This window comes from Desmodus rotundus, chromosome 9 (genome assembly GCF_022682495.2).
Source record: "Desmodus rotundus isolate HL8 chromosome 9, HLdesRot8A.1, whole genome shotgun sequence".
Taxonomy (NCBI): domain Eukaryota; kingdom Metazoa; phylum Chordata; class Mammalia; order Chiroptera; family Phyllostomidae; genus Desmodus; species Desmodus rotundus.
In genome coordinates, this window is record NC_071395.1 from 35,862,118 (window position 1) to 35,887,030 (window position 24,913).

Below are 24,913 nucleotides of genomic sequence, written 5' to 3' on the forward strand. Positions count from 1 at the left end.
GACTTGGGAGGGGTTGTTGTCAAGGAAGAGTCCATTGGAGGAAACTGAAAGTTCAAAGTAGAGTGACTTTCTATTGGCTGAGTTATGGCAATCTCCCATTGGCTGGGCTGTTACTGGGCAGAGGGGAATCTTTCCTTCTTCCTGCAGAGGTAGTAGTGTCACTTCCTGTTGGAGATGCAGGGTACGTGATTTCCTACTGAGGTCAGTCGTGGGTGTTGAGTGTGTGAGAGTTCTCTCTTCTACCCTCCAGACTCCATTTCAAATGGGTTTTTGTTATTAAGTTTCACAACACAAAGGTGACAAGGACCTGCCAGTGAAGAGCTTGCAGCCTGATAGCCTATGGTCTTCCACAACCTGACCAAGTAGCCTGAAGCTTCCCTATGTTGATTATAAGTTGGGAAGTTGGAGGGAGCAATGGTTTAATTTTTTCTGCCTAAATGTGAGTTCCCCCACACGGGGAGGAGATTCAGACCCACAGCTACGTGTCCTTCACCTGGTCCTGTGCCTCGCAGGGCCCATGACCTTCTCTACAAAACAGTCAAGTTTGTCCCACTCTAGACACTGATGATCTCAGAACAATGATCCATGAAACCAGGAGACTCATGGACAGAAGGTGGGGAGGGGGTTGGTGGTGGCTCTGAGCAGGTTGGGGCTCCAAACCTTCAACCCCCAAATGCACTAGAGCAGTTCTGCTTTTAAAGATCAAGTCTGACAATTGGAATTCCTCATAGGATTTCATTCGAAAAAGTCTCCACTGCTAAAAACAAGTTTGAAGCCCACTGTTCTAGACCAGGGTTTCTCAGCCTCGGCACCATGGACATGTGGGCAGAAAGTTCTGTGTTGTGGGGGCTGACCTGGGCATCGCAGGGTGTTTGGCAGCCTCCTGGCCCCTACCCTCTAGTGCCCCCCAAGTGGTAACAATTGAGAAATGTCCCCAGACATTGCCGAATGTCCTCTGAGGTAGAAAATCCTCACTAGTTAAGAATCATGTCATAAAGCAAAATCATCATTTCGTTAGCAAGTCATAAGCTTGTCACCCCTTTATGTGCACAGAGCTGTTCTGAGGAACCACAGATAAACTTCATCCCTTAGTTGGATTGGTTTTTCATTTATAGGGAGAGATAAGACAGTGAAACCATACAGCAAGAGAAATGTCACATGGAAGTTGATGATTTTATAAAGCAGTATTTGTACTGTTAATCATAAGTGGTCATTTCATATTCATTGGCCTTTGCAACTTGAATCACATGGTTCCGGCTCCCTGCTGCCCCATGGTGGCAGGGTGCTGAATATGCAGGGACAGTCAAATATCAAAACGATGCCCTGTGATGACAGTTTTGGGTAGATTCATGACCGGAATTCGTTCTGGAAAAAACAATAATTTCCCCTAAAGGACAACTGGGGCAAAACAAACTTCTTGAATTCTGTCCATCACTAATGCCATAAACACCTATGGCCGCAGGCTGTGCTTGTGGTGATGTGGATTCCAAGCTGAATGGTGCAGCCCCTTCCCCTCAGGAACCTCACAGTCTGGATGGGGGAAGGTGCAGAGAGCCAACCCTGTATGATAACTCTGTCTGAGAGGTACTACGGCAGGGAAGTCCAGGTGCTGTAGGATGCAGAGGAGGAGTGGCCCACCCATCCTCAGTTGGCCCTTAGCACCGTCTCCAAGGATAAGTGGAGGTCAAGCAGAGATTGTGGCAAGTGCAAAGGCCCTGAGAGATGGCAGAGCAAGTTACAGCTGAGAAAATGCAAGGAGCTCAGTGTGGCTGGAGGAGCAGAGAGAATGCGGTGGGGGTGGTGAGAGGGGTTGGGGAGAGAGACAGGCAGAGTGTGGAGCACGTGATACATTAAGGAATCCCGTCCTCTACAACTGAGACACCGTTTACGTTCTTGACATAATGTGGTCGTGCTTCACAGACCATCGATAAATGCTCAGTGATCTGGGTGATCAGCGACATTGAGAGAGTTTCTGGAGGGAGAACCCACGAGGACCTTCTGAATGAGAGCATCAAAGCCTGCCAGCGGGGTTTCTGCAGGGACGTGGCCCTGGTGGTCACCAAGGCCGACAAACTCCATCTGCCGGAATACCTGAGGTACCGTGCTGGGCTTGCAGAGATGTGGGCTTTCCTCCACGGGCCCTGACGGCTGTCATGACGGAGCTTTGACCCTGGGATGTGGTGGGCATGCTGGACTTAGGGAGGAAAGAGAAGTCTAGGTGACTTCCTGGGACGTCAGGACCCTTGAGTGGACTGGCTCAGGACTCTGACCACTGGGGCGCCCCTTCCAGAGTAGCCGCTTAACACCCAGTGGGTTATTCTCTTCATAGGTTAGGGGTGCTGCTCGCACGTATGAGATGCTAACCGCTCGTCCTGGGGTTGTGCCGTGTGAGACGGGCAGGCCTGGCCCCCATTATGGAAAATGTAGGTGCCCACAACTAGTAGGCACTTTCTAGAATACCTTCTGGCACAGTGCAACTTTGAAGTGTGAGATTCTGTTTTCAGATTTGCCTTCTCCTGAGATTTTAAATCCATCTGGAACCAAGTTCTAAAGTTTTAGAACCTTGGCCCAAAGTAAAAGCGTTCTTTCAGAAGTATATTCTAACAACAACAACAAACAATGAAAGATAAGCATTTTAGAGCTTAGTAGATGTTAATTTATGTTGATTTCCATGTAGATGTCTGCCCCCCACCCCCGCCCTGTAACTAGGAGGGCTTTAACTTGTCTTCCACATTGGGACACTTTGCAAGTGAAAGTTACAGACGGTCAGCAGGTACACACTGGGCTTTGCCGGGCACCTGGGCACATGGCCAAGGGACACAACGTGGCTAATGCTCCTCTGCTCTAACAGGACTTCTTTACCTGTCACCTCTTCCATTTCCCCACCCCCACTGAAACTTCAGTCTGATGTCTCTAGGAATTTACTAAGCAGAGAAAACTTTTCTCAATAAAGAAACAGGTTAAGGCTTCCTCCCCAGCTTCTTGATCTCATGGTCCAGGTTGGAATTTCAGATTCGCTTTCCCCCTGCAGATTCCATCCACCCTAACCCCTGCCCCAGAGTAACATCCAAAGCCCTCCCTTTCCGATGCCCACTCTAAAACTGAACCTGAGTCACTCTAATTTAATCAATGTTTTTGGAACACAGTGGTGGGCCTGCCAAATCAGGGATGCATATTGCCTTGTCGCTAAGGTCACTTTCTTAAAAGAGGGCTCAAGTTTAGATGAGAGGGACAAGCGAAGTGCCATGGAAACCCAGGGAGAGACAGAGAGTGAGCAAGTGAGCTGCATTTTGACTGGGCCAGGGGTGAGGTCACAGAAAATTCCACTGCTGACAAAACATGGAGAAATAAAGACACTCTTTCCAAGTGGACGGTGGAGGGGGTCAGAGGAGAGAGCGCCTGGGCCGAAGAAAGAACTGATGCAAAGGCATCAAGGTCGTGACGGTGGGCGCTGCTGTCAGGGAAAGTCGAAGACTGCCGCGACACACAATGACATTAGTAATTGTTGCAATTTTCTAATTTCATTTCAGGGAAAGGAAAGTGGGGAAGGTAAGTATGGACTAGCTATTTTTATTTTTAATTTTTAAAGTTCTACTGAGATAAAGCTGATATACCAAAAAATTGCACACATTTAATGTAAACGTCTTGGTGAGTTTGGACATAGGCACTGACTAGCTTTTCTTTTAATTTTTAAAAATTGATTTATTGATTTGGGGGGAGAGAGAGAGAAACAAAAAAACGCTGATTTGTTGTTCTACTTTTGTATGCATTCATTGATGGATTCTTGTATGTGCCCTGACCGGGGATCAAACCTGCAACCTTGGCATGTTAGGACAATACTCCAACCAACCGAGCTATGTGGCTGGGGCCAGACTAGTTACTTTTAACTAATACTTTCTGTGATTAATATTATATAATTTGAATGCATACACATTGGTCGGGGCCAAGCGAAGATCTGTCAATAAAACGTGCATCTTACACTTCATCGCTCTTGATAATTGTATACTCTTCGCCATGCTTTTATTTCCCTTCACAACCTAGCGAGCTATTCTAAGTCAGCGAGAGGCTGTTTTAGAAAGAAACGAAATGATAAAACTACAAAGGAACAGAATTCTCAAGGAAAAACTAAAGGTGAGTTAACAGATTTCTCTGTGTATTTTTCTCCTCTTCGACCACTCAGATTTTAAGAAATAAATGTCTCTTTGGTCTTGGGTAGGAGCAAGGGCCAAAGTTTTGGAGTAGACAATTTTGACTTACCTTAGTTCTGTTGATTAATAACTTTGTGACCTTCGGCAAATTACTATACCTCCCTGAGCCTCCATTTTCTTATTTGTAAAATGGGAAATAACACATCTGCTTCCTGATTGCTGGAAGAATTGAATGAGCACATGGTCTGCGGAGAAACGTGTGCGGGTAAAGTCAGGGATCACTGCACAGTCCGGCCACACAGGAGGAGGGTGCTCGTCACTTTGGCCGGCAGGGAGATGGCGCTGGGTAGGGGTCCAGGGAAAGCTCTCAGCCTCCTGGGCGGAATTTTAAAGAACCAGTAGCTTTAGTAAGGGGAAGAAGTAGGAGAGGGAGCATTTGAGATGGAGGGAAGAACATGGCTGAAAAAGACCTGTTCCGTGTGGTGAGCTAGAGGCAAGTATTTTGGATAGCTCAGCAAAAGGCGTGTGGAGGGTGCCGGGAGATCAGGCCTGAGCCGTATTTTTCAAGCTTGAGCAAATGTTCTGTGAGACTCTCAGTGTTTTCTTAAATTATTTTTATTGTCTGTCACAGAAATAAGTACAAACATAAAACTCCTTACTATCATAGTCTTATATAACCATAAAACTGAAACCAATTTTCAGATAAAATATACACAAAACAACATAAGGAGTACCATGTATCAGAGTCAGTATAATGCGGTAGATAATAGGGTTTTGCTGAAACTATATCTTCAGTGCTGGGCTTAATAGTAAAAACATATGGCCTTAGGCCCCTTTCAGTATTTAGTTGCTTTCTATACTTTGACTTCAATTATATCCAAACAGAAAATGCCTGAAGTACAATGTGGAATTGAAAATTTCAAAGCTCTTTTTTCTGATTCAGAATAATCAGACCTCATATTTAAGCCAAAGTCTTCTGCCAAGCAATTCTTCAATGCTGGTTTTAGTGAGGCAATAAGTCAGTAAAGCTGTTCTTATTCTCTTTAATTGTTTTTGTGGCATTATGAAATATGCACTTTGTGAGTACCTCGCTGTATTGCTTCGGGAAATAGAAACATAAAATGCTTCAATACACACCTCGCACCTCCATTTATCACTTACAATGGGGTTAATTGGTGTGTGCGGGAGGTAGATAGGGCGTGGGCCACAGCGACTCAGCCTGCCGAGTGAGTGCGGTCTGCCTGTTACAGCGCACGCTCTTCTGAGGTCTGCACAGCCGCGCCTCTGACGGCTAGTGGTACTGTAATTCTCCAACCACTTAATTTCGGTTTGAATTACTGTGAAATCTTCACCTGTACCGCATGCTTTCATTTGGAGCACATTTAATTTTAATCATAGAAAATATGGGGCAGAGGTTGACTATAAAGCAGTCATTCATATAGACGTCCATGCTTATTTTTTAATTATAAAAAATGAAAGGTAAGAAAAAATATTGTAAGAAAAATTACAGATCCCGGAGAGCACATTTATATCCATATATAGATTCCATTTGGAAATACAGTTGCCCTTGAACATGTGTGGGAGTTAGGGGTACTGACCCCCTGTGCAGTCGAATAATACATGTTTAACTACGGTTGGCCCTCTGCAGACACAGACTCCCAAAGTGAGGAGATGACCCTTGAAAACGTGGGTTTGAATTGAGGTCAACTGAAAAAAAAGCCACATATAAGTGGTCCCACACAGTTCAAAGCCATGTTCTTCAAGGGTCAATTGTACTACGCATTTTAGAAAGACTGTTTTCTCGGCAGTATGGTGAATGGAAGGTTGGGGGCGAAGACCATTTGGGAGGGTTAGTTGAGAGTCTGAAGTAGGCAGTCACTATAGAAATAGAGTAGAGGAGATACATTCAAGAAATATTAGGGAGGTCAGATCTACAGTTCTGGATGACTAATTATATGTGACAAGTAAGAGAGAGCTGGGTTTTACTTTCTCAGACATGTCGTTTGAGCTGGTTATTATGCAGCATTTACCTTTGCTTTAGCACACCTGTAAAGAAAACCTAGACTTCTCCTGTGTGTCTCTCCTTTACTCTCACACAACTGCTACTCAAGTGTGCGGGGCTCCAGGAAGCCTACCCAGCATCTCTGGTCGGACCTTGGCCACATGGGCTTACACCTGGCCCATGTGGACTCTCCCCTCTGCCAGGGACTCACTCATCAGCTCTTTTATATCTTTGCATCAGAAAAGTTGATGACTCTCTACTGTTTTCTGCCACCCCCAAATAACCATGTACACACACACTTTCTTCATGGTTTTTCCCTTTTAAGTGAGACGAAGGAAAGATTGTGGAATAATATTTATGCATAATTCTAGTATGACTTCTCTGTGATGATGGTTTTCTAATCATAAAACATTTTCTATCACCTGATTCTTGATTTCTTGACATTTAAAACCATCATTTGCTTAAACATCACTTTGTATTTAAATGTGTATAATTACTCACTAACCACCCAGCTCAGAAACTTGCACTTTTATGGAACCTTTTCCCAGGGTTGTGTTGTGTTGTGCTGATAAGTGTTTAACAATCAGCTCTCTTTTTTTTTTTTTAAAAAAGGCTGATTTGTAGCTTGTGCCGATTCCCATGGTGTAAAGACTCCCACCATTGCCAGTTTTAGCCTACCTGTGTGACGGCACTAAAGGCAGAGTTGGGAAGAGCTGTGTCCCGTGGCTCTCAGAGCTGGGACAGCTGCCTGTAGCGCATCCCTGCTTTTTCCAGGGTTGTGCTTCTTTATCCAAAAAGGGTCCCTGTGCTTCCCCCGCTCTGAGCATTGAAGGACACATTTGAACTATTTACTCAATGCATTTCCTTTTAGAATTATCATTTTAACTCCCAAGAGAATAGTTTCTGTGCAGCAATTTCTAAACAACTTCCGGCCGTGTGAGGTGTGGACAGATGGGAACACCTCATGTACAGAATACTGTCTGTTCCTTATGGGCTCTTGTAGAACTGAAAGGGAAGGAGTTGATATTTGCTGAAGGCTCCCCTGAGGCCTGTGCCGTGTCCTTTGCTATGCTGAGTAATTCTGCCCCTGTGTGCCTCCCTCACTTCAGAGGAAACTGCCCGCGGATCCCAAGGCTCTGGGAGCCTCAGATCTGGTGTACACGGTCAGCGCCCAGGAGTACTGGCAACAGGCTCTGCTCACTGAAGAGGAAACTGGTAATTAAAAAAAAAAATCTCAATCACTAAAATTCTCAAGGTTAAACTTGGCACTCTGAACCTTTTGCTCGAGAACTTTTTGTCCATACTCCCAGCTTGCCACAGTTTCTATATCTATTAGCAAATATATTTCTTGTTGTTTTTTCCCTCTGCATGGTTGTGGTGCCTGAGACCACAATTCCCCTCTCCTCCAAATATTACCACCCGTTCACAAAGGTTAGGGACTGGGTTGGTATTTGGCTTGAGCTTCTGTATGCACCCAGCTATGGGTGTATGAAGAATTTCCAGAGTATCTATTTTTGCTTTATTTGTAGCAGGAAAAAGTAGAAGATGTGGTCCCTTTCTTCATACAACTTCAAATCTAGATGAGGAGCTAATATTGAGCCATGTGCAAAAGTCAGAGTGAAAAGAAGACTTAGTTCCGTAGCGCTATGAGTACAGTCAAAGTTCAGAGAACCCGGAGGTCTGTGTGCCTGGGGTTCTGAGTGAGAACTGGTGAGCAGGCAGGACCTGAGCTTGAAATGGCTTAAAATGTGCACGCGTTTCACCAGACATGGATGAGTTAAGGAGGAGAAGGTGTGAAATGATCCCAGAAATTGGGGAGCTGCTTGAACAAGGATATAAAAGAAACAATCAGCACGGCACATGCAAGAAATGGTGTAGGACGACTTCCACCTAAAGGAAGGATGGAGAGAGCAGTAAGGTGACAGCGGTCATCTTCTGACTGGCAAAGGGTTGCGGCTAAGTTAAATTCCCAATCTGGAATCCCACTCCCCGCCCACCCCCCTCCCCCCCCATCAGAGGTTCTTATCCCTTCCTATGGCAAGTGGAAACTATTTTGATATTAAGGGTTATTTGATAGAGACAGAAAAATCTAGGGGGACTGAAGAGCTGAGGCTAAAAATGTGAGCACGCTTGGCTTCATAACTCAGGTAAGTAAGTCCTCATCCAGAGGGAAGTGCCAGTTTTTTAAAACCAGCTTGCATTTTTCTACATAGTGTGTTTTATGCCACTAAAAAAATGAATAGTCATCATTGGTGACTTACCCTTCATTATTGCTGACCTGAGACCTGGGGAAAGGTCCACAGAAAGGCTGGTTTAGAGGGCACCGGCCCCCCTAGGAGCTCAACGGCAGCTCACTCAGACTGCCGTCCTGGCCTGGTGATTGCGGTGAGTTCTGTTTACTGTGAACTCTGGTCTTATAAAACTGTTTGTGCTGCCTGTGAACCCAGAAATCCCCAGGTTAAGAGAATATATCAGGAAAAGGCTCTTGGACAAGAGGAGGAGGATGGTGACCAAGTTCGTTACCGAAGCCTTTGGCCTGCTGCTCCTCACAGACAGTTTCAACTGCCCGGAAAACCCACCGGTATGGATGCCGCTTGGCTGTGTTCTCTGCCCCCCACCCAGGGCAGGCCATTGTCTTTTACCGTGTTAGGAAATTAGGATATTTTTACTTTGCACATCAAAGGAAGATACTAAGCTCAGAGACTCTAAAGAGAATAGAAAGATACTTAGAGGTTAAAACTGTAACATGTGAGTAAGAAAAGAAAGAATATTTTACTTGGGACAAATGGACTTAGGGGAAAATGCAAAAATAGTCCACGGCTGCTTTCCCCTCTCCCGAGACTTGAATAAGATGGAATGTCTTCGGCGATGGCGGGAGGGATTTGTTTACTTCCGGGGGAGTACAGACAATTCTTGCCCACCCTGCAGAGGCACGTGCAGGCAGAGTCCAGAAAGTTTGCATGCTGTCAGAATCTGGTGCTGTCAGAATCTCAGGCTCAGAGCAGCAAGTGCGCCAGAGGAAGGAAAGTAGGAGGGACTTCCAGCCGAGAGTTTAGATATTTATGGTCACAGTTAGGATGCGTGCCTTCTACGTGACCTGTTAACATTACTTTTCTCGTGGTAATGGACAAATCTATCTCTTTGACGGTGGTTTCTTTTTTTACCCTAAAATAAAAGGAATAAGCTGCAAAAGTAGAGGCTTAGGAGAGTTCTGCAGGAAAATCTGTTGGTGGAGTCAATCGCCAACCGCATTTCTTCCTTGCGAGGGGCTGACTGACAAGCGTACACAGTTGACCCTCAAACAGCACAGGTTTGATCACGTGTGTCTACTTATACAGGGTCTTTTCCAATAAATACATACAGTGCTGTCAATGTATTTCTCTCATGATTTTATTACTGACATTTTCTTTTCTGTAGCTTACTTCGTTGTAAGACTACAGTATATAAACGTATGACATACAAAATATGTGCTAATTGACTGTTTTTGTTATCGGTAAGGCCTCGGGTCAACTCTAGGCCATTAGTAGTTTAGCGGAGTCAAAAGTTGAATGTGGATTTTCGACTGCACAGGGGTTAGCTCCCCTAACGCCTGTATTGTTCAAGGGTCAACTGTGTAAAGAAAAAATTCAGACCCACGGCCTGCAGCACTCTGGTGAGGAAACCAACCCCTCTCCAACAATAAACAGTTCAGGAAGCCAGCATGCCATAGGTTAGACTTGGAGGAGGTCAGACTGCTCTCTCTCATAAAGGGTAACTTCTGGCACAATCGGCCCCAAATGGCCAGACCTTACTTAACAGCTGACAGCTTCCCTAATCTTTATCCCTGAGACCATTTGGGACCAACCAGAGAACACCAAATAGGCACTCCACTGAGTCTCATAGGCTCCCTGCTCCTAGTTAGCCTGCCTGCAGCTACCCCGTGCCCATGGCCTGTGGTCAGGGCCTACCCGAGGCCATCCTGCCGCCTGCCTTCCAGTCTCTGCCAAACACAAGTGACCGTGGCTTGCTTTGCTATAGCAACCTCTGAATAAATGGGCTTTGGGTGTTCTCATTTGGTTACTGTTTATTTCCACACTTGCTTTCACCATCAGATTTATGCAAGTTTTGTGACTTGTTGGTGTGCAGAACAGGAAAGGGGCGAAGAAAGTGGACCAGTGGGGCTCTATGAGAGTTCAAGTTCCTGGGAATGTGGGAAAGTGAGCCTGGGATGGCCCTGAGAAATGCCAAGGAGAGGCAGATACTAGAGCCCTGAATTCGATGTGAAAAGTACGCAACACCAACTGTAGATGGTCTACGCAGTTTTGGTCAAATGTCCACATTTTAAAAAAATCTATACACAAGTGAACCATAGAAAAAAACTCACTTTTTAAAAAAAATATCATATTTCGTATGCCTTGTTTTGGTCTAGCTCTATGAGGGGGGGGAAAAAAAGACCCTTCTGGAATCTGAGATTTTCTAATTGGACTTTGTCCTCTGAAACACTGGGGAAAGGTTTAACCTCCTAATTTCCCAAAAAAGTTCTTTAGGGTGAACGTTGCCTCTCTGCCCAGCAAAAGATTGCTTTTGGAAGTGCTGGTGGAAAACCAATCAGATGCGGTGCTATGTGTGGTTGGTTTATTTTACGAACACAAAGACGAGGCCTTTTGCAATCAGGCTGGGAGGGCTGGCCCCACATGCTCCTCTCTGCTGATGCGGAGGTGCGGGCCTTGCAGGGGCTCAGCCCTGTCCTTGCAACCAGACTCCAGGAGACAGAAAACACAGAAGAGGGGGCTGGCTGGCATTTCTGTGATAACCTTTTACAGGGAGTTGCCAGCAGCTTTCTTCAAAATTCTTTGGCCTCAGATACTGGTCTCAGCCTTAGATTTTGATGGAAAGTTGGAAGGCAAGAATTTAGTCAGTTCCTTCGCGTTCTGAAAAGTATCAGACCTAAAAATGTACGTGATTGATCGTTTTTTTAAGATTGTGCCTTAAAACAAAAAAAAAAAAATGAGAGTTTGGGTAGCTAGTGATTTTAAATGAACGGGGCTCTTGTCATTATTTTTTAAGGACCAATAGGAAGTCGATTATGACATCTCAATGTCAAATGAGCTCTGCATTTATTCAAAGCAGGTGCCAGCCCCTTCCTTTTTCACTGTTCTTTTATTTCCAGCCCTTCCCTTTCTTATCATTTTTTGTTGTTTTTTCCAACATGGATTTGTTGTGAGTGAGACTTTGTGAGAATTCTGTCCCTAGATTTTGTTTTTGTGACTTCGTCCTTATTTTGATCACCAGCCACACATTCAGAAGAATGTGGAGGACAGTCTGGGGGAAAAAGTATGGCTTAGAGAATTCTTATCACTGGAACTATGAAAACTCCCCAGGGCATGCCGAAAGCAAAATAGTCTCCCTAGACTCTCAGGGGTCTCACAGAGTCTTCTCTGCAATCCAGATCCAGAGAAGCTACGTCGTCTGTTAAGGTCACACATCAATCCAAGGGCCATTTCTGCCATCAGAGTTGGAATAGAATTTATAAACCTGCGTTATCCTCAGTTCTCCGGGCCACTCGTTCACTCCATAAATGTTTACGGATTGTACTCGCTGTGCCATGCCCGGGAGTAAACAGTCATGAATAACACCGTCTGTCCCTTCAGCAAGTCCTCAGTCCAGGGGAGGGGACATGGAATGAGAGTGACACAGGGGTGTGCAAAATGCAACAGGAACATAGGAAAGAGAGCCCCAGTCTGCCAGCAGGGGGCGGGGGGTCAGGGCAGGCATCACGTGGGAAGTCAGTGTTGAGCTTTGTCTGGAAGGATGAGAAGGTGGGAAAAGCATGTGCAAAGGCATGAGGTCGCAAAGGAAATGGCACGTTTGGGGAATGGTAGCAAGTTCAGGGGCAGCTACGTGGGAGGACATTTCAGGTGAACAGAGCCGGTGGCGTTGGAGAGGTTGCTTGAGTCCCGGCTCTGAAGGGCCGTGAGTGCCCAGCTACGGAGTGCGGCTTCTGTCTGCTGCAGGGCCCCCAAGGCGCTCACACAGGGAACAGACACTAGAGTTTCCAGTTTGAACCTAAAGGCTGGGGTTGTCCCTGGCGGTCCCTCCCTTGTATTATTTGAGTAGATATTTTCCTCCCTGCCTAGATCATATTCTCCTTTGAAGAAGGGACCAAGCCTTTATTTTTGGTCCTGTGGCTTTGTTATTCAAAGTATGGTCCAGGGCCCAGAAGATCAACCTCACCTGGGGCTTGCTAGAAATGTAGAATCCCAAGCCCTCAGATTTGAATCTCCTAGTGATTTGTATGCATAATAAAGTTTGAGAAGCACTGGACTCAAAAACTGCTTGGTGCACAGTCACAGCTCATGGAGAGTTTTTATTTGGATAGCTACTCCCCCAAATAGTCTGATGGACTGTACACCTAAAGTAAGCTGCAGGAGGCATATAGTTGTTCTATTTTCCGATCCCACAAAGCTTAAGGGATGCCTCACTAGGACGTTAAGGAGAAGTCAACTGTGCGTGATTAGCTCAGGCTAAAACGAAGTTTGAGGAGAAAGTGCCTTTAGGGAGGTGGCGGCCTCACGCTCCCTATGGCCCTGCCCCTAGAACGAGCACTTGCACATGAGTGGCCTGCGGAGGTTTGTGGAAGAGCAAGTACAGCTGCTGGAGAAGGCCATCGACCGGTGCTTCGCCCACATAGCACAGCCTCTGCAGGAGGGGGTCAGAAATGCCAGGACTTCCTACCGACGGATCCTCGGGGCGTGTCTGGTGGTGAGTGACCCTTTCCAGGGGAAGCCTGTGCCAGCTGGTGAGGTCTGCCTGATCCCCAAGGTCAGGATTTGGTAGTGACCTGCAAGGAATGGACACTCAGATCTATAGGAGTGAAAGGGGTTGAGGAGTAGAAGAAGGACAATAATATGACATAACCTCAGACAAAGGCCTCCTTTAGGGAGCAGAATAAAGAGGACCCAGGACAGGGAATAGAGAAAGCTTAGTCCAAGAGGCAGTAGGAGAAGGAAATAGTGTAGTGCTTATTTTCTTATTTTTTTAATACTTGTTTTTAGTATGAAGCTTAAGGTCTTCTTTTCTGATAAGAAAACCAAGCAGGAAAGGTCACGCATGTGTTGTTAAGGAGATTGTGAGATACCCCTGAGCGGTTAAGGAAAATTGGGGTAAGAAAAGGCACCTGGATGTGGCCATCGGGAGTCTTCCTTGGTGACCGACCGTGATAGGCAGCCCCAAGCTGGCCCCAGAGAGCCTCACCTCCTGGCCTTCGCACCCGGTGGAGTCTCCTCCCTCCCTGAGTCAGACAGGGCTGCTCGCTGTGGGCAGCAGGGTGCTGCAGGTAGGGCAGGGTGTGGCTTCCGAGGCTCGGTCTCTTGGATCACTTGCTCAGTGGGAAGCCAGCCTCCCTGTGCTGAAGCCCACGAGGAATGGTGCCAAGGTGCCCCGCCAATGGCCCGCACCACCTTCCCCACCCTGTGATGAGCCTCCTTAGGAAGCAGATCCTCTAGCCCCAGTCAGGTGACCATAACGCCCTTTGACACCCGATGGAACCTCACAGAGAGGCCCTGAGCCAGAACTGGCCAGCTTTGGCAAAGGCCACTAGCACACGCAGTCTTTTGACCCTCACTTGGCCACATGAGAAGGGGCCTTGGGCCTGGAACACTTCCTACCGAGAGATAAAGAGCCCTCACAGCCTGTGCTGGGCTTATCTGGCTTCTGTGGGAATGTCTTGCCCTGTTTCATGCTCAGTGTGTACTCCTTTGTTCTGCTCAGAGCAGGCACCGAAGGTCCTCAGCCAAGCCCCCAGTTTTCTGTGTTTCCGATCTGTGGGGAGGGGTTGGGTTCTTCTACCGCAGCGCAAAGTGGGCTGTGAGCAGCTACATCACCTGCATCAGCTGTTGAGCGGGTCCTCCGACTGCAGGGACCCAGGTATTGCAGGGGCTGGCTGGATCTTGTGCACACTTTTTCTCCTCTTGCTGTGAGTAAATGCTGTGCCCTTGAGCCAGATATCTGTTCCCAGTGACCTTGAGTCATCCATGGTCTCTTTTCTGGGTGGCACTTATCTGCCTTTTAACCTTGGCTGCACAGCCCAGCCACCCAGTGAACTGTGAAACACCAACCAGCCGACACTAGTCTGAATTCCTGACCCTCACAACCTATGAGACATAACAAATGTTTATTGTTGTTTTAAGCCACTAAGTTTGGGGTAACTTGTTTCATAGCAATAACTAAGTGACCCGGAGAGAACTGTTTCTCGATGAGGGTAAGAGATCCCAGATCACAGGAAGTGAATGAGCACGTGGGTGCTGAGAAGGTGAGGGCACCCGGTGGAGACCACTCCTTGGAGACCAGCTGCTTGTGAAAGGAAGGGGCACGTCAGCCAGCTGCAGGCCTCAAGGGCTTCATTCCATGAGCTGTCCTCTTTCTGATTAGCCCCTTACTGGCTTCTTTCTCGGTGACCATAAACATACCCAAGGTGTCCCTATTTGGTAGGCAACTTTCCTTTGTGATCAGAAATGTGGGCAAATATTTACATGCTAACATTGTATCATTAGGTAGCATAGTAAAATAACCTACATGTGTAATAACAAGAGAATAGTAAAATAAATCATAATTCGTCCATAGGATGTATTATGTGGTTACTACCATAATTTTTACAGATTATTTATAATGAGTTAAGGAAGTGCTCATGTTACAATATTAAGTGAAAAGGAAGAGTAAGATAGGTAGGTAGGTAGATAGGGAGAGTGATGCTACACAGCCGTTCACTTGAAAGGTATTCCCTTAAAACACGTGTCGTGGACAACAGTGTGATGGTTGCAGGCGTTGGGGGGAGGGGGGTGTAAGGGGGATAAGTGGTAATGGAAAAAATAGAATAAGAAATAAATTGAAAAAACAGAAAACGTGTATCATTGAATAATGATCTCAAAGCCCTCTATTGAAATTGTGGTCAGGTCAGTGCAAATGTATTTTTTTTCTCTTTACTAAAGATCCCCATCTGGCTAAAATTTATCGATGTCTCTTACAGCTCTAGCTTCGTAAAATTTTTTCCCTCTGATTTGTGGATTTATTTCTCTGGGAAAAATATTGCAAAGATACACAAATCAAATTGCATTCCCTTAAATATTTAACAAGAAGTATAAAAAATTGCAACTATGCTTGCAAAACTCTGAAACAGATTCCCCCCCGTCGGGTCGTAGCATACTTCCATTTAATCACTGCTCATTCAACGAATATTTGTCAAGCTCTACTTGTGCCCTTGACAGATGGCACGGGCATTAAGGTATCAGATGAGACGCGGTGCCTGATCTCAATAGTAGATCAGGCAAATACAAAACAGTAAACAGTAAACAGACAAATAGAAAACTGCACGAGAAGAGAAGAGAGCACAGGGCGTTTTGGAAACCCAGGGCGGGGGCACCCCACCCACTTAAGGCACGGCTGCTGTCCTCTCTGTCCAGCTTAGTCATATGTTGAAAGAGTAAGCGGCTGCGACTGTGATTCTTGGTAATAGCCCTTGGCCAAAGGCAGTGCAGTTCTGATCTGTGATGCTCTAGTTCGTGCCTGCTAAGTCCACTAACCTTATGTTTACTTACCTAGAGGAGCAGAGGAAACCAGGGTTTTCACCAGACTCTGAAAGCTGTTTGCCTGAAAAACGGCATCTATGCCTCCAGGACTCTCCCACGAATAGATCTGAACGAGGCCATCACTCAGCCCATCTATGACCAGATCGATCCTGTTTTTGGAGGCATTTTTAGGTAAAGGATCTTTCATCTTGTTCCTTTGTGAACAAACATCTAAAGAACGCTGGGCCAGAGTCTCATCTTTAAGAATTTGTGCTCTGGATTTGGAAGTGTAGAGAGTAGCTTGCAGCTTGAGGAAGAAAGCTTACTCTTTGGCAAAACACAAAAGCCTTCTGGGTTTGGTTTACTTAGAAATTTCCCGCGGTGACCTGGAGAGCAGATAGAGATGTTGCTTTCAGACTAATATTATGATTCCCACTATTTTTCAAATATCTCATACGTGAAGCGGGGGATAAGTTTGCTTATGGATCTAAGCCCAGGGTAGGGTATTTTGGTTGGAGAGTGTGGAGTTAAGCAAACACATGGCTTTCATAAATTTCCCTGAATGCAAAAAAGTGACTCACTGAGGACTCTGTTTGTTTTTGACGTTTGTTTTTGCATGCTCGCAGACAGGCATGCATGGGAGGGGGCAGGTGCCTTCCCTCCTTCCATTCTTCCTTGACCTGCGACCCTCTTCTCCATCAACAGAAACAGAAGCTCCTAATCTTCCAACCTATCCCGAGTCTCCCTCCTTTGCCTCTAGCACGCCACCTGGTTCACGGCCTGCTGCGGCTTGAACCATTCTACCTTTGCTTGATTCTTACTCACTGCCCCTTTCCCCGCCCCCACCTCCTTCTGAACTCTTTTGGGATCATGCCATTCCACCTATGCTCACCCACTGTTTACAAGTCTGCAGGGTAAACTGCAAAGTCCTTAGAATGGCATTCGAGGCATTCCACCTGCCTCCAACTGACCTTCCTAATCTCTTCCCGAGCTGTGGCCCAGTGTCGTCCCTCAGCCTTAGGCAGCCTGGAGGGAGCAGAGAGCAAATGAGATGTTCCAGGAACCACGCTAAGTACTCTGGGTGCATTGCATTGTCACCTTCTCCCAATAACCCTCTGAAGGGTTTCTGTCTTTTTATCAGTGAACAAACAGATTCACCCAGCTCACGAGCAAAGAACTAGGATTTCAAGCCCATGTTCTCTCCTTTGAACCTGTTGCTTCTTATTCCTGGGATGTGCTGAAACTTCATTTACTATCTTGCGCCTATGGTGCATAACCCCTCCTCATTTTCATTCCCTTAAATCTTACCCATCTCTTAAGCTATAGTTCCAGTCCCACCCTTTCAAGTGAAAAGACTGAGTTTTGAGGTTAAACAGACCAGTGTCCAAAGCCTGGCTCTGCCACTTACTAGCTGTGTGGCCTGGAAACACATCACCAATCTCCTGTGAACCTCAGTTTTCTTATCCGTAAAATGGGCATCATCGCACTGATTTCAGAGGCTTTGATGTCAATGGCCTGACACAGCACAGTGCCCGCACTCGTTACAGGAACGTAGTAACTGTCAGGTCTTGTCCCCTTTGCTTAAAAATGAATGAACGCATGCCAGCTGGTTTCCTCTTTGTCTTAGCCTCACCATAGCCACTGTCATCTCTTAACACTTTACATTGCTTTCTTCTGCAGGGCTGGAACGCCCACAGGCTCAGCTCTGATGCCGCACATAGATGCATTTAAGCACTCTCTCCAGGAGAAAATGACGGAAATTGGGATAAGAAATGGCTGGAAGTATGATAACTACAAAAAAAGTTTCCTGATCCAGGAGGTAAGATCCTTATATCGTAAGAAGAGCAGTGAGGTTGATAGTGGCTTTTTTCCAACAGGATTTTGGCTGCTGCCTGTCTCTCCCAGCCTTGCAGTATCCGGGGCCTGGGGGAATCTCAGAGCAGGAGCTGCGAGATCCACAGCACGGTGGGGAGGGGGGCAAGCTGCGGGCCTGAGGCGGCCGCAGAGGGGCAGGACACCCCGCAGGCTGTGTCCGGCTGGTCCCCTGCCACCGACAGTAAATGCTGAGATTGCGCAGTGGACTCAGGTCCTGGGAAGAATCTTCAAAGACTCCTTAGATGTACAAAAACTTGAATCCACGTGTAACATTTTCACTCACCTCTCTATCACATTTACCAATATTATGAAGTTTTACCCAAAACAGTGAAGGGTAAAGAAGTGTCATATGTTTGCAGATCATTTTTTAGTTTTGAATACTCAAGATTTTGTCTTCTAGGCTGTCTTAGTCCACTGGGGCTGCGTTCACAAAATACCATAAACTGGGTGGCTGATAAACCTTAGATGTTTATGTCTCACGGTTCTGGAGCTGGAAGTCTGGTCAAGGCCCAGGCAGACTTGGCATCTGGCTAGGCCTGCTTCGAAGTTCAAAGGGCCGAGGGTGCTCTCTGGGGCCTCTTCTGTGGGGAAGTGATCCCAACCATGAGAGCCCCCTCCTCCTGACCTCATTACCTCCACAGGGCCACCACCTAATGCCGTCACATTGGGGGATAGGATTTCAATATATGAATGTGGGGTTGGGGGGCACAAACATTCCATCCACAGCACAGACCCTGCCCAAGTCACATGGCAACACTAGAGAAATAGCCTGTCCCCCCAAAAGGCCTGTTTCAGCACCTCGCACGTGCTGGAGTTCAACTTGGCAAATATTTCCCGAGACGTCCGTAGGTGCCAGGCACCGTGGGAAGCCCTTTGGGCTATACCACGCTTAAGACCAAGTTCCAACCTAGGCGAGGCTCGCAGCCTGGCTGTGGGGGTGACATGTGAAAACCAACTGTAATATAAGGCCGAGGGCATGGTGACCATAAACAGGAACGCCTGACCTACTTCTGTTGAAGGAATTGTCACAAACGGCCTCTTGTTCATGCGGGTCCTCAGATAAGCGCCATCCTGGGGGGCCTGGAGGGCTACATCCTCAGGAAGAGGAGGAGGATCTACGAGTCTCTCACCACCTCCGTTCAGAACGACCTGAAGCCGTGCTATGAAGGTGGGGCCCTGGAGGCCACATTTCTTTTTCTTTCTTTTTGCTTCTTCTTTCCAACCTTTTTGCTTCCTCTTTCTGTCAGCTACCTTAGCATCCTTTTCTGCTGCTCCCCGCTCAAAGTGTTTGTCCTGATGCCTCCTAAGTCCTTGTACCTGCCGTGGTCTACAAATTAAAACCAAATAATTGCAAGGGTGCAGGGGAGGTAATTCGTGAGCCATTTTTATCTGTGTGTTTCCGGTTCCTTCTGTCCCTCCTTTATCTACACATCTCGCTTCTCCTCTCCATGCTTCGCTGCAGCCAATTTAACTGTGAAATTCATCCTCCAATTCTCATTCTTATTTTCTTAAGTACTCGTAAACTGACTTGATAGCTTCTCATTTTGGTAGCCTCATTATTTATTATTTCCTCTGGGAGGCAAGGTTTTGGGATTTTATAAGCTTCTGTTTGATTCACGCATTAGATTTTCTGAATGATAGTTATCTAGATCAGGGGTGTCAAATGCATTTTCACCAGGGGCCACATCAGCCTTGTGGTTGCCTTCAAAGGGCTGAACGTAATTTTAGGACTGTGTAAACATAACTACTCCTTAACTAGGGGCAAGGAGCTCAGTGCTGCTGCCAGGTAGAGACAAGGTGCTGGGCCGGATAAAACAAGGTGAAGGGCTGGATTCGGCCCACAAGTGTTTGCCACCTGTGATCTAAATATTGAGCATATTAATTTTTACATCATGTTATTGGACTATTTGCACTGTGTGGAAAATGGTGCTACATATATTAATAAATAAATGTACATATGTATATTATGTGTGTGTATATATAGGTATACATGTATATAATATGCATATAGCATGCTTGTCTTTCTTTCTGGGGCTAAAGATTCCTAAGCAAGTCTTTGCTGTGGTGTAACTGTGACTGTCATTTTTGCCAGAGGCAGCTCAGATCACTGGCAAAAAAGCGTGTGAGAAGATGAAAGATGTCATCAGAAGAGGGGTGGACCGGCAGGTGGCCGAGGGCATGTTTGAAAGGGCTCAAGAGAGGATGCAGCACCAGTTTCAGCAGCTGAAGGTACTCCGCAAGCACGGTCCTAATTCCAGCCCCAAAGAGGCTCCTGGGGAAGTAGAGGAAGCCGGCACAGTGGTAGTCATTTGGGCCCAAGGAGAGCCGATGCCTCCCACAGAGTGTGTCCCACCAATGCCCACGGTGCCAGGAGAGGCTGGCCGGCACCGGGCATTCACCTTCACTGCCACCACAGGCTGGAATCACATGCCATCCTGGGGCTGTGACTTCAGAAATGCACCCCCTCCAGCCCCCTCCTGCATCTTTCCCCTCTAACAAGTCACCAGTAGAACTGTAGTATCTAGATGGGATCCTAAGCTCTTCCTATACATTAGCTCATTTCCTCCCCAGTGAGTCTATGAGGTAGGTACAGTCCGCCTCCATATCCACAGGTTTCACACCCTCAGAGACAACCAACACGGATTGAAAGTATTCAGGAAAAACATCCCAGAAAGTCCCAAAATGCAAAACTTGAATTTGCCATATGCAGAGCAGTACACTAAATCCATGTGAATGAAGTGAGGGCTAGGCATACCCTGCTATAGCCTATATACAAATACTACGCCGTGTTATATAAGGGACTTGAGCATCCTCAGATTTTGGTTATCTGTTGGGGGCGGGGGTCCTAGAACCAATACCCTGTGGATACTGAGCGATGACTGTACTATTACTGTTCTCATTTTATGGGTAAGAAAACAAGGCAGAGAGGTGTAGCAACAGGCCACATGGCTCGAATGTTGCAGAACGAGGATTCGGGATCAGGAAACCAGGCCCAGCATCTCCAACAGTAGCATAATCTCTTGTAGGCCATCCAATTACAGAACCTCGCAGAGATTCAGGTTTGATTCCGTCTATCTCGGGAGACAGTTCCTAACACTTTCCTGGAACCTAAGTGCTTCTGTCAAGTCCACTCGGACCACTTGTCTCAGCCCCGGGTCTCTTAGCCTGTCATCCCTCCCTGCCCAAGAAATAGAAATTCTTTGTTTTAGTCCAAGCCACTGTTGGCCCTCAGCCAGGTGAGTTTCCAAATTCTGCCTCAGCCCAGGCTGAGCCAGCCCTCTCCTACCCTCCCGAGGAAACTGGCTAGTGGCTCTTCGGGTCCACCTGTGGACCGGCCTGCTTCCTGAATCATCTCCAATCTGCTTCTGCTGCTGCGCCACCTCCCCAGCCCTACCCTCCCACCGCCGTCACTGCAGTTTGGGAAAATACATTTACCCACACTACAGAGCATGTAATTTCTCTTGGACTAGGCTAGAGATTTCTGGTTTACCAGTAGCAATTTACTTTCTGTCATTGAACGCACTGTCACAGTCTGCAAACGTGCAGACACTGGCCAGGCTCTGCAGCCCCCAGTCCTAATGGGTGTATGGAAGTGGGCCCTGAAGGTGCACAAAAAAACAACTCCACTAAAAAAAAAAATGATTAGTACTTTGACCACATGCAAATGTATCTTAAGTGATATACGTGCAGGAAGTTGCCAGTGTTCCCACTCCCTGATCTCACACGCAAGGAAGCTGACCCCCAGCGGGCCTAAGTTACTAGCTGAAGGCTGGGAGCTAGAGCTGGGCCTGGAGCTTAGGGTTGTAGGCCTGGTATGTTGAAGAGAAAAGCACACGACTTGGAGTCAGAAGCTTCAGGTTCAGAACAAAGCTCTGTCAGACTGGAAGAGAGAATCAGGTACTTTTCAAAGGGGAACAAGAGCAGGTTACGAGAGGGAACATGGATCTAAGGGACAGAAGGACTGAGAGGAGCAAGAAGACATTTGTCAGGCGGGCGGGAAGAAAAATCAGGAATGTCCAGCACGGTGTGCCGTACAAAGCAGGCACTCAATAAGCACGTATCCGGTGCCTACGTGGGTGATGGGGTGCTGGGATCGTGAGCAGTACTTCCCCTACTTTCATCTCTGTGGTTGCTCTCATCTCTCCCATGGTTCCTTGCACCCTCCTTGGCTCCCAATTCAGTCCCTCAGCACCGGAGGCACAATCCCTCTTGCAGGCAGGAAAGGAGATGCTGAGACAGGTGGGACCCCCACAGAAGTGTTGCCCAGGTGACTCCTGAGGCTTTCTGCGGCCCGCCTCAGACCTGACTTTGACTTTGGCCACCCCAGTCTGTACACTCTGATTGGGAAGTTGGGTGGGGTCCCTTTCATAAAATTCCCTTTCCCATGGGCTGTGCCATCCTAACAGAATGACCACCCTTTCTTGTGCAGAATGGAATCGTGGAGAAGGTGAAGGGCAGTATCGCCACCATGCTGACCCTTGCTTCATCCCAGGGGGATGGTCTCTACAAGGAGCTTGCAGGTAAATACACAACATCTTTGCATACGGGCCACGACCTTACAGACCTCCCCCAACCCCCACTGTGGTGGCTCCTTACTGGATTTAAATAAATTAAGTTAGGAAGAACTGCCAGGGGCAGGGATAGAGATGATGATGACAATCATAATGCCCCCACCCTTTGCTGAGCACCCTACGAGACCAAGCACTCTTCGCCGGCTCTGTGCACCGTCTCATCGAATCTGCACATTAGCCCTCAGGGGTAGATGTTGCTGTTCCATTTTGCAGATGCAAAAACAGAGACTTGGATGGCATGATGTGCCCAAGGACCCACAGCTGGAAAGGGGCACATTCAAATCCATTACTCTGCCCTGCTGACGGTGTGCGTTCACCCCACAAGTAATTGTAACCCCTCCTAGGTGCCGAGCAGCGTTCGGGGTGCTGAGGCTATAGCAGTGACCAACACAAACCTCTGCTCACAGAGCTTACAGCCCAGCGGTCAGAGGGCAGGCAATAAGCCAAACCTCAGACAAAACTAAGGCCTGCCGAGGGTGATGGATGCTGTGGAGAAAAACAAAGCAGGAGAGGCTGCCCGTTTGTTCCCGTTAGGCCTCCTGCTGGTTAGATGAGGAGTGAGTCTGCTTTACTCTAGGTTGACCAATTTCAGTGTAAATTTCATCCAAAACACACTCACAGAAACATTCAGAATAATGTCTGACCACATCCCTGGGCACCACAGCCCAGACAAGTTAACGTAAAATAGCCATTACAAGGTATCTTTGATTGCAGATCATGGGCCGAAAACCCAAGGTGCCCAACAGAGTAAATTCACTTAGAATGGGGACTGCTGGGTGGTGAGGGCGGGCAGGACAGGGGATGGAGAGTCATGCCTGGACGGGACTTCAGGCAAGTTTATCATGGGGTGTGCATTGCATGTCCTTCACCGAGCCCCTGTAAGGCCCAGTGAAGACCCCGTGAGGGCCCAGGCCTGTGTCATGGGTAGGTTTTTTATTTGTCGGTGACCCCTGTGCTGGGAGAAGCCTCAAGGGAAGAGCAGGAAGGCCGGGTGTGACCAGTCTATTTATGAAACAAATCAATTGGATGATCTGATCCTTACACTTTATTCCGGATCTCACGTTCTGGGACATGTGACTCAGGTCACAGCACGATTCCCGGGGGACTTGTTTTCTGGGGACATTTCTGAAAAGGACGCTGACTGCTGGCAATGCTTTCTGCTCCTCTGTAGATGTCAGAAGTGAGTACAAGGAGATGGAAAAGCTGCACAGAAGCCTGAGGGAGGTTGCTGAGAACGCAGTGCTGCGGCGGGGCATGCAAGAGTTCCTCCTGAGAATGTCCCCCAGCAAAGCTGGCCCCCCCAAAACATACATTTGATTCCTGGGGCTTAGCACCAAGTGGGTGAGAAACCACCGGGGAGCCAAACAGTGAGAATTACTTCTGTCTTGTAAAATCTAATAAAAAACGTCTCCCAACTGTTTGGGTTTTATAGACAATATAAAACTCAATATGATTGTTACTTGTGGCATAAGTGGATTACTGAGCAATATCAATTCATTTTTATTCCATAGCCTGAAAGAGTCATCTTGAGTCCCTAATAGGGTCCTAAAGGTTTAGGGACAAGAAACTTGTGTTTCATCAGTGAAACGTATCTAAACATCAGAAAGCGTAAATATAATGGGAAAAAAACATTGCAAAATAAAACCATGGGGATTCCATTTTATTTACCATTTTAGTACTGATGGGACTTTTGGGTAAGGAGGTAACATGTGTCACGGAAACAACACGGGTCGGAGAGCCAGCCAGACAAGGGACTGGCCCCACCACTTCCCAGGGTGCTTGTTATGGCCAGGGCTTCTCAAACGTTTTGACCTCAGGACCAAGTACGCACTTAAAACTTGTAATGCAAGTGCGTTGTACCCATTGATACTTACTGTGTTCACAGTTAAAACCAATCAAAATTATAAATAATTATTTACTAACCCATTTAAAAGTAACAATAATAAACCTACTATATGTTAATATAAATACCATTTTTTATGAAAAAAACTTCCAACATAAATTTAGTGAGAAGAATGACATTCTTTTACACTTTTTCCAGTATCTGTATTCTCTGACTTAACAGAAGACAGCTGGACTCTCTGGTCTGTTTCTGTATTCAGTTTGTCACAGTGCGTCGTTTTGGTTGATGTATGTGGAGAATATAGTCTCGTATAGACACAGAGTTGGAATAGAGAACAGCATTTTAATAGACTTCTTGGATATTTTCTGAATATTCTTTGGTCCAACAGAATTGACAAGGGGTAGTTTCTTAAAAGTTAGTTGCATATGGAATCTGAAACCTCATTGGTGAACTTCTAAAATACTCTGCCACATTGAAATTCATTTTTACCTCCTACTTCCAATGCATGATTTCGTGGCATCAGGCATCAGTCATTTTGAAAATATTTTTCATTGAATTAAGCAGATCTTCAAAATTGTTGACACATTTTATTTATAATAACAAAAACATTGCATTTTGTTAATATCTTCACCAAGTTCAACAGGAAAGTCTTGAAGTATTGGGAGCGTGACAAGTTCATGGTAGAGAATACAAGTTTTACAAAGTTTCATTTTTCCCTAGAAGCTTGTCTCATCATTGGCAACAAATACTGTCAGTTGTTTTCTCTGAAGTTATATGTCATTTTGTTCATTTTCGAGAAAATGTTCACCATGTAACCAAGTATGATTAACCACAGTTTGTCTGTCAATAGTTATTTCAAGTAAAAACAATGTTCTGGGGAAAAGAAATGGCAAGCTCAGCTCGCACCTCAATCATACGGATGCTTTTCCTTG

General features: G+C 46.5%; 1 protein-coding gene across 3 annotated transcripts in view; it reads left to right on the plus strand.

Moving 5' to 3' along the window:
- NUGGC (nuclear GTPase, germinal center associated) overlaps positions 1-24,691 on the plus strand; it is a 44,122-nt gene extending 19,431 nt beyond the window's left edge. The window contains exons 8-19 of one of the 3 annotated variants that reach the window (XM_053911202.2): positions 1,921-2,096; positions 3,531-3,549; positions 4,042-4,131; positions 7,260-7,365; positions 8,598-8,731; positions 12,727-12,891; positions 15,727-15,884; positions 17,373-17,511; positions 18,627-18,735; positions 19,660-19,796; positions 21,997-22,087; positions 23,310-24,690. In XM_053911202.2, coding sequence (XP_053767177.1) covers positions 1,921-2,096; positions 3,531-3,549; positions 4,042-4,131; positions 7,260-7,365; positions 8,598-8,731; positions 12,727-12,891; positions 15,727-15,884; positions 17,373-17,511; positions 18,627-18,735; positions 19,660-19,796; positions 21,997-22,087; positions 23,310-23,455 — 1,470 coding nt within the window. In that variant the 3' untranslated portion in view covers positions 23,456-24,690. Of the gene's footprint in view, positions 1-1,920; positions 2,097-3,530; positions 3,550-4,041; positions 4,132-7,259; positions 7,366-8,597; positions 8,732-12,726; positions 12,892-15,726; positions 15,885-17,372; positions 17,512-18,626; positions 18,736-19,659; positions 19,797-21,996; positions 22,088-23,309 lie in introns of all 3 variants that reach the window. The other 2 variants (XM_045202498.3, XM_024568837.4) reach the window with 2 other exon arrangements.
- Positions 24,692-24,913: the final 222 nt, after the last annotated feature.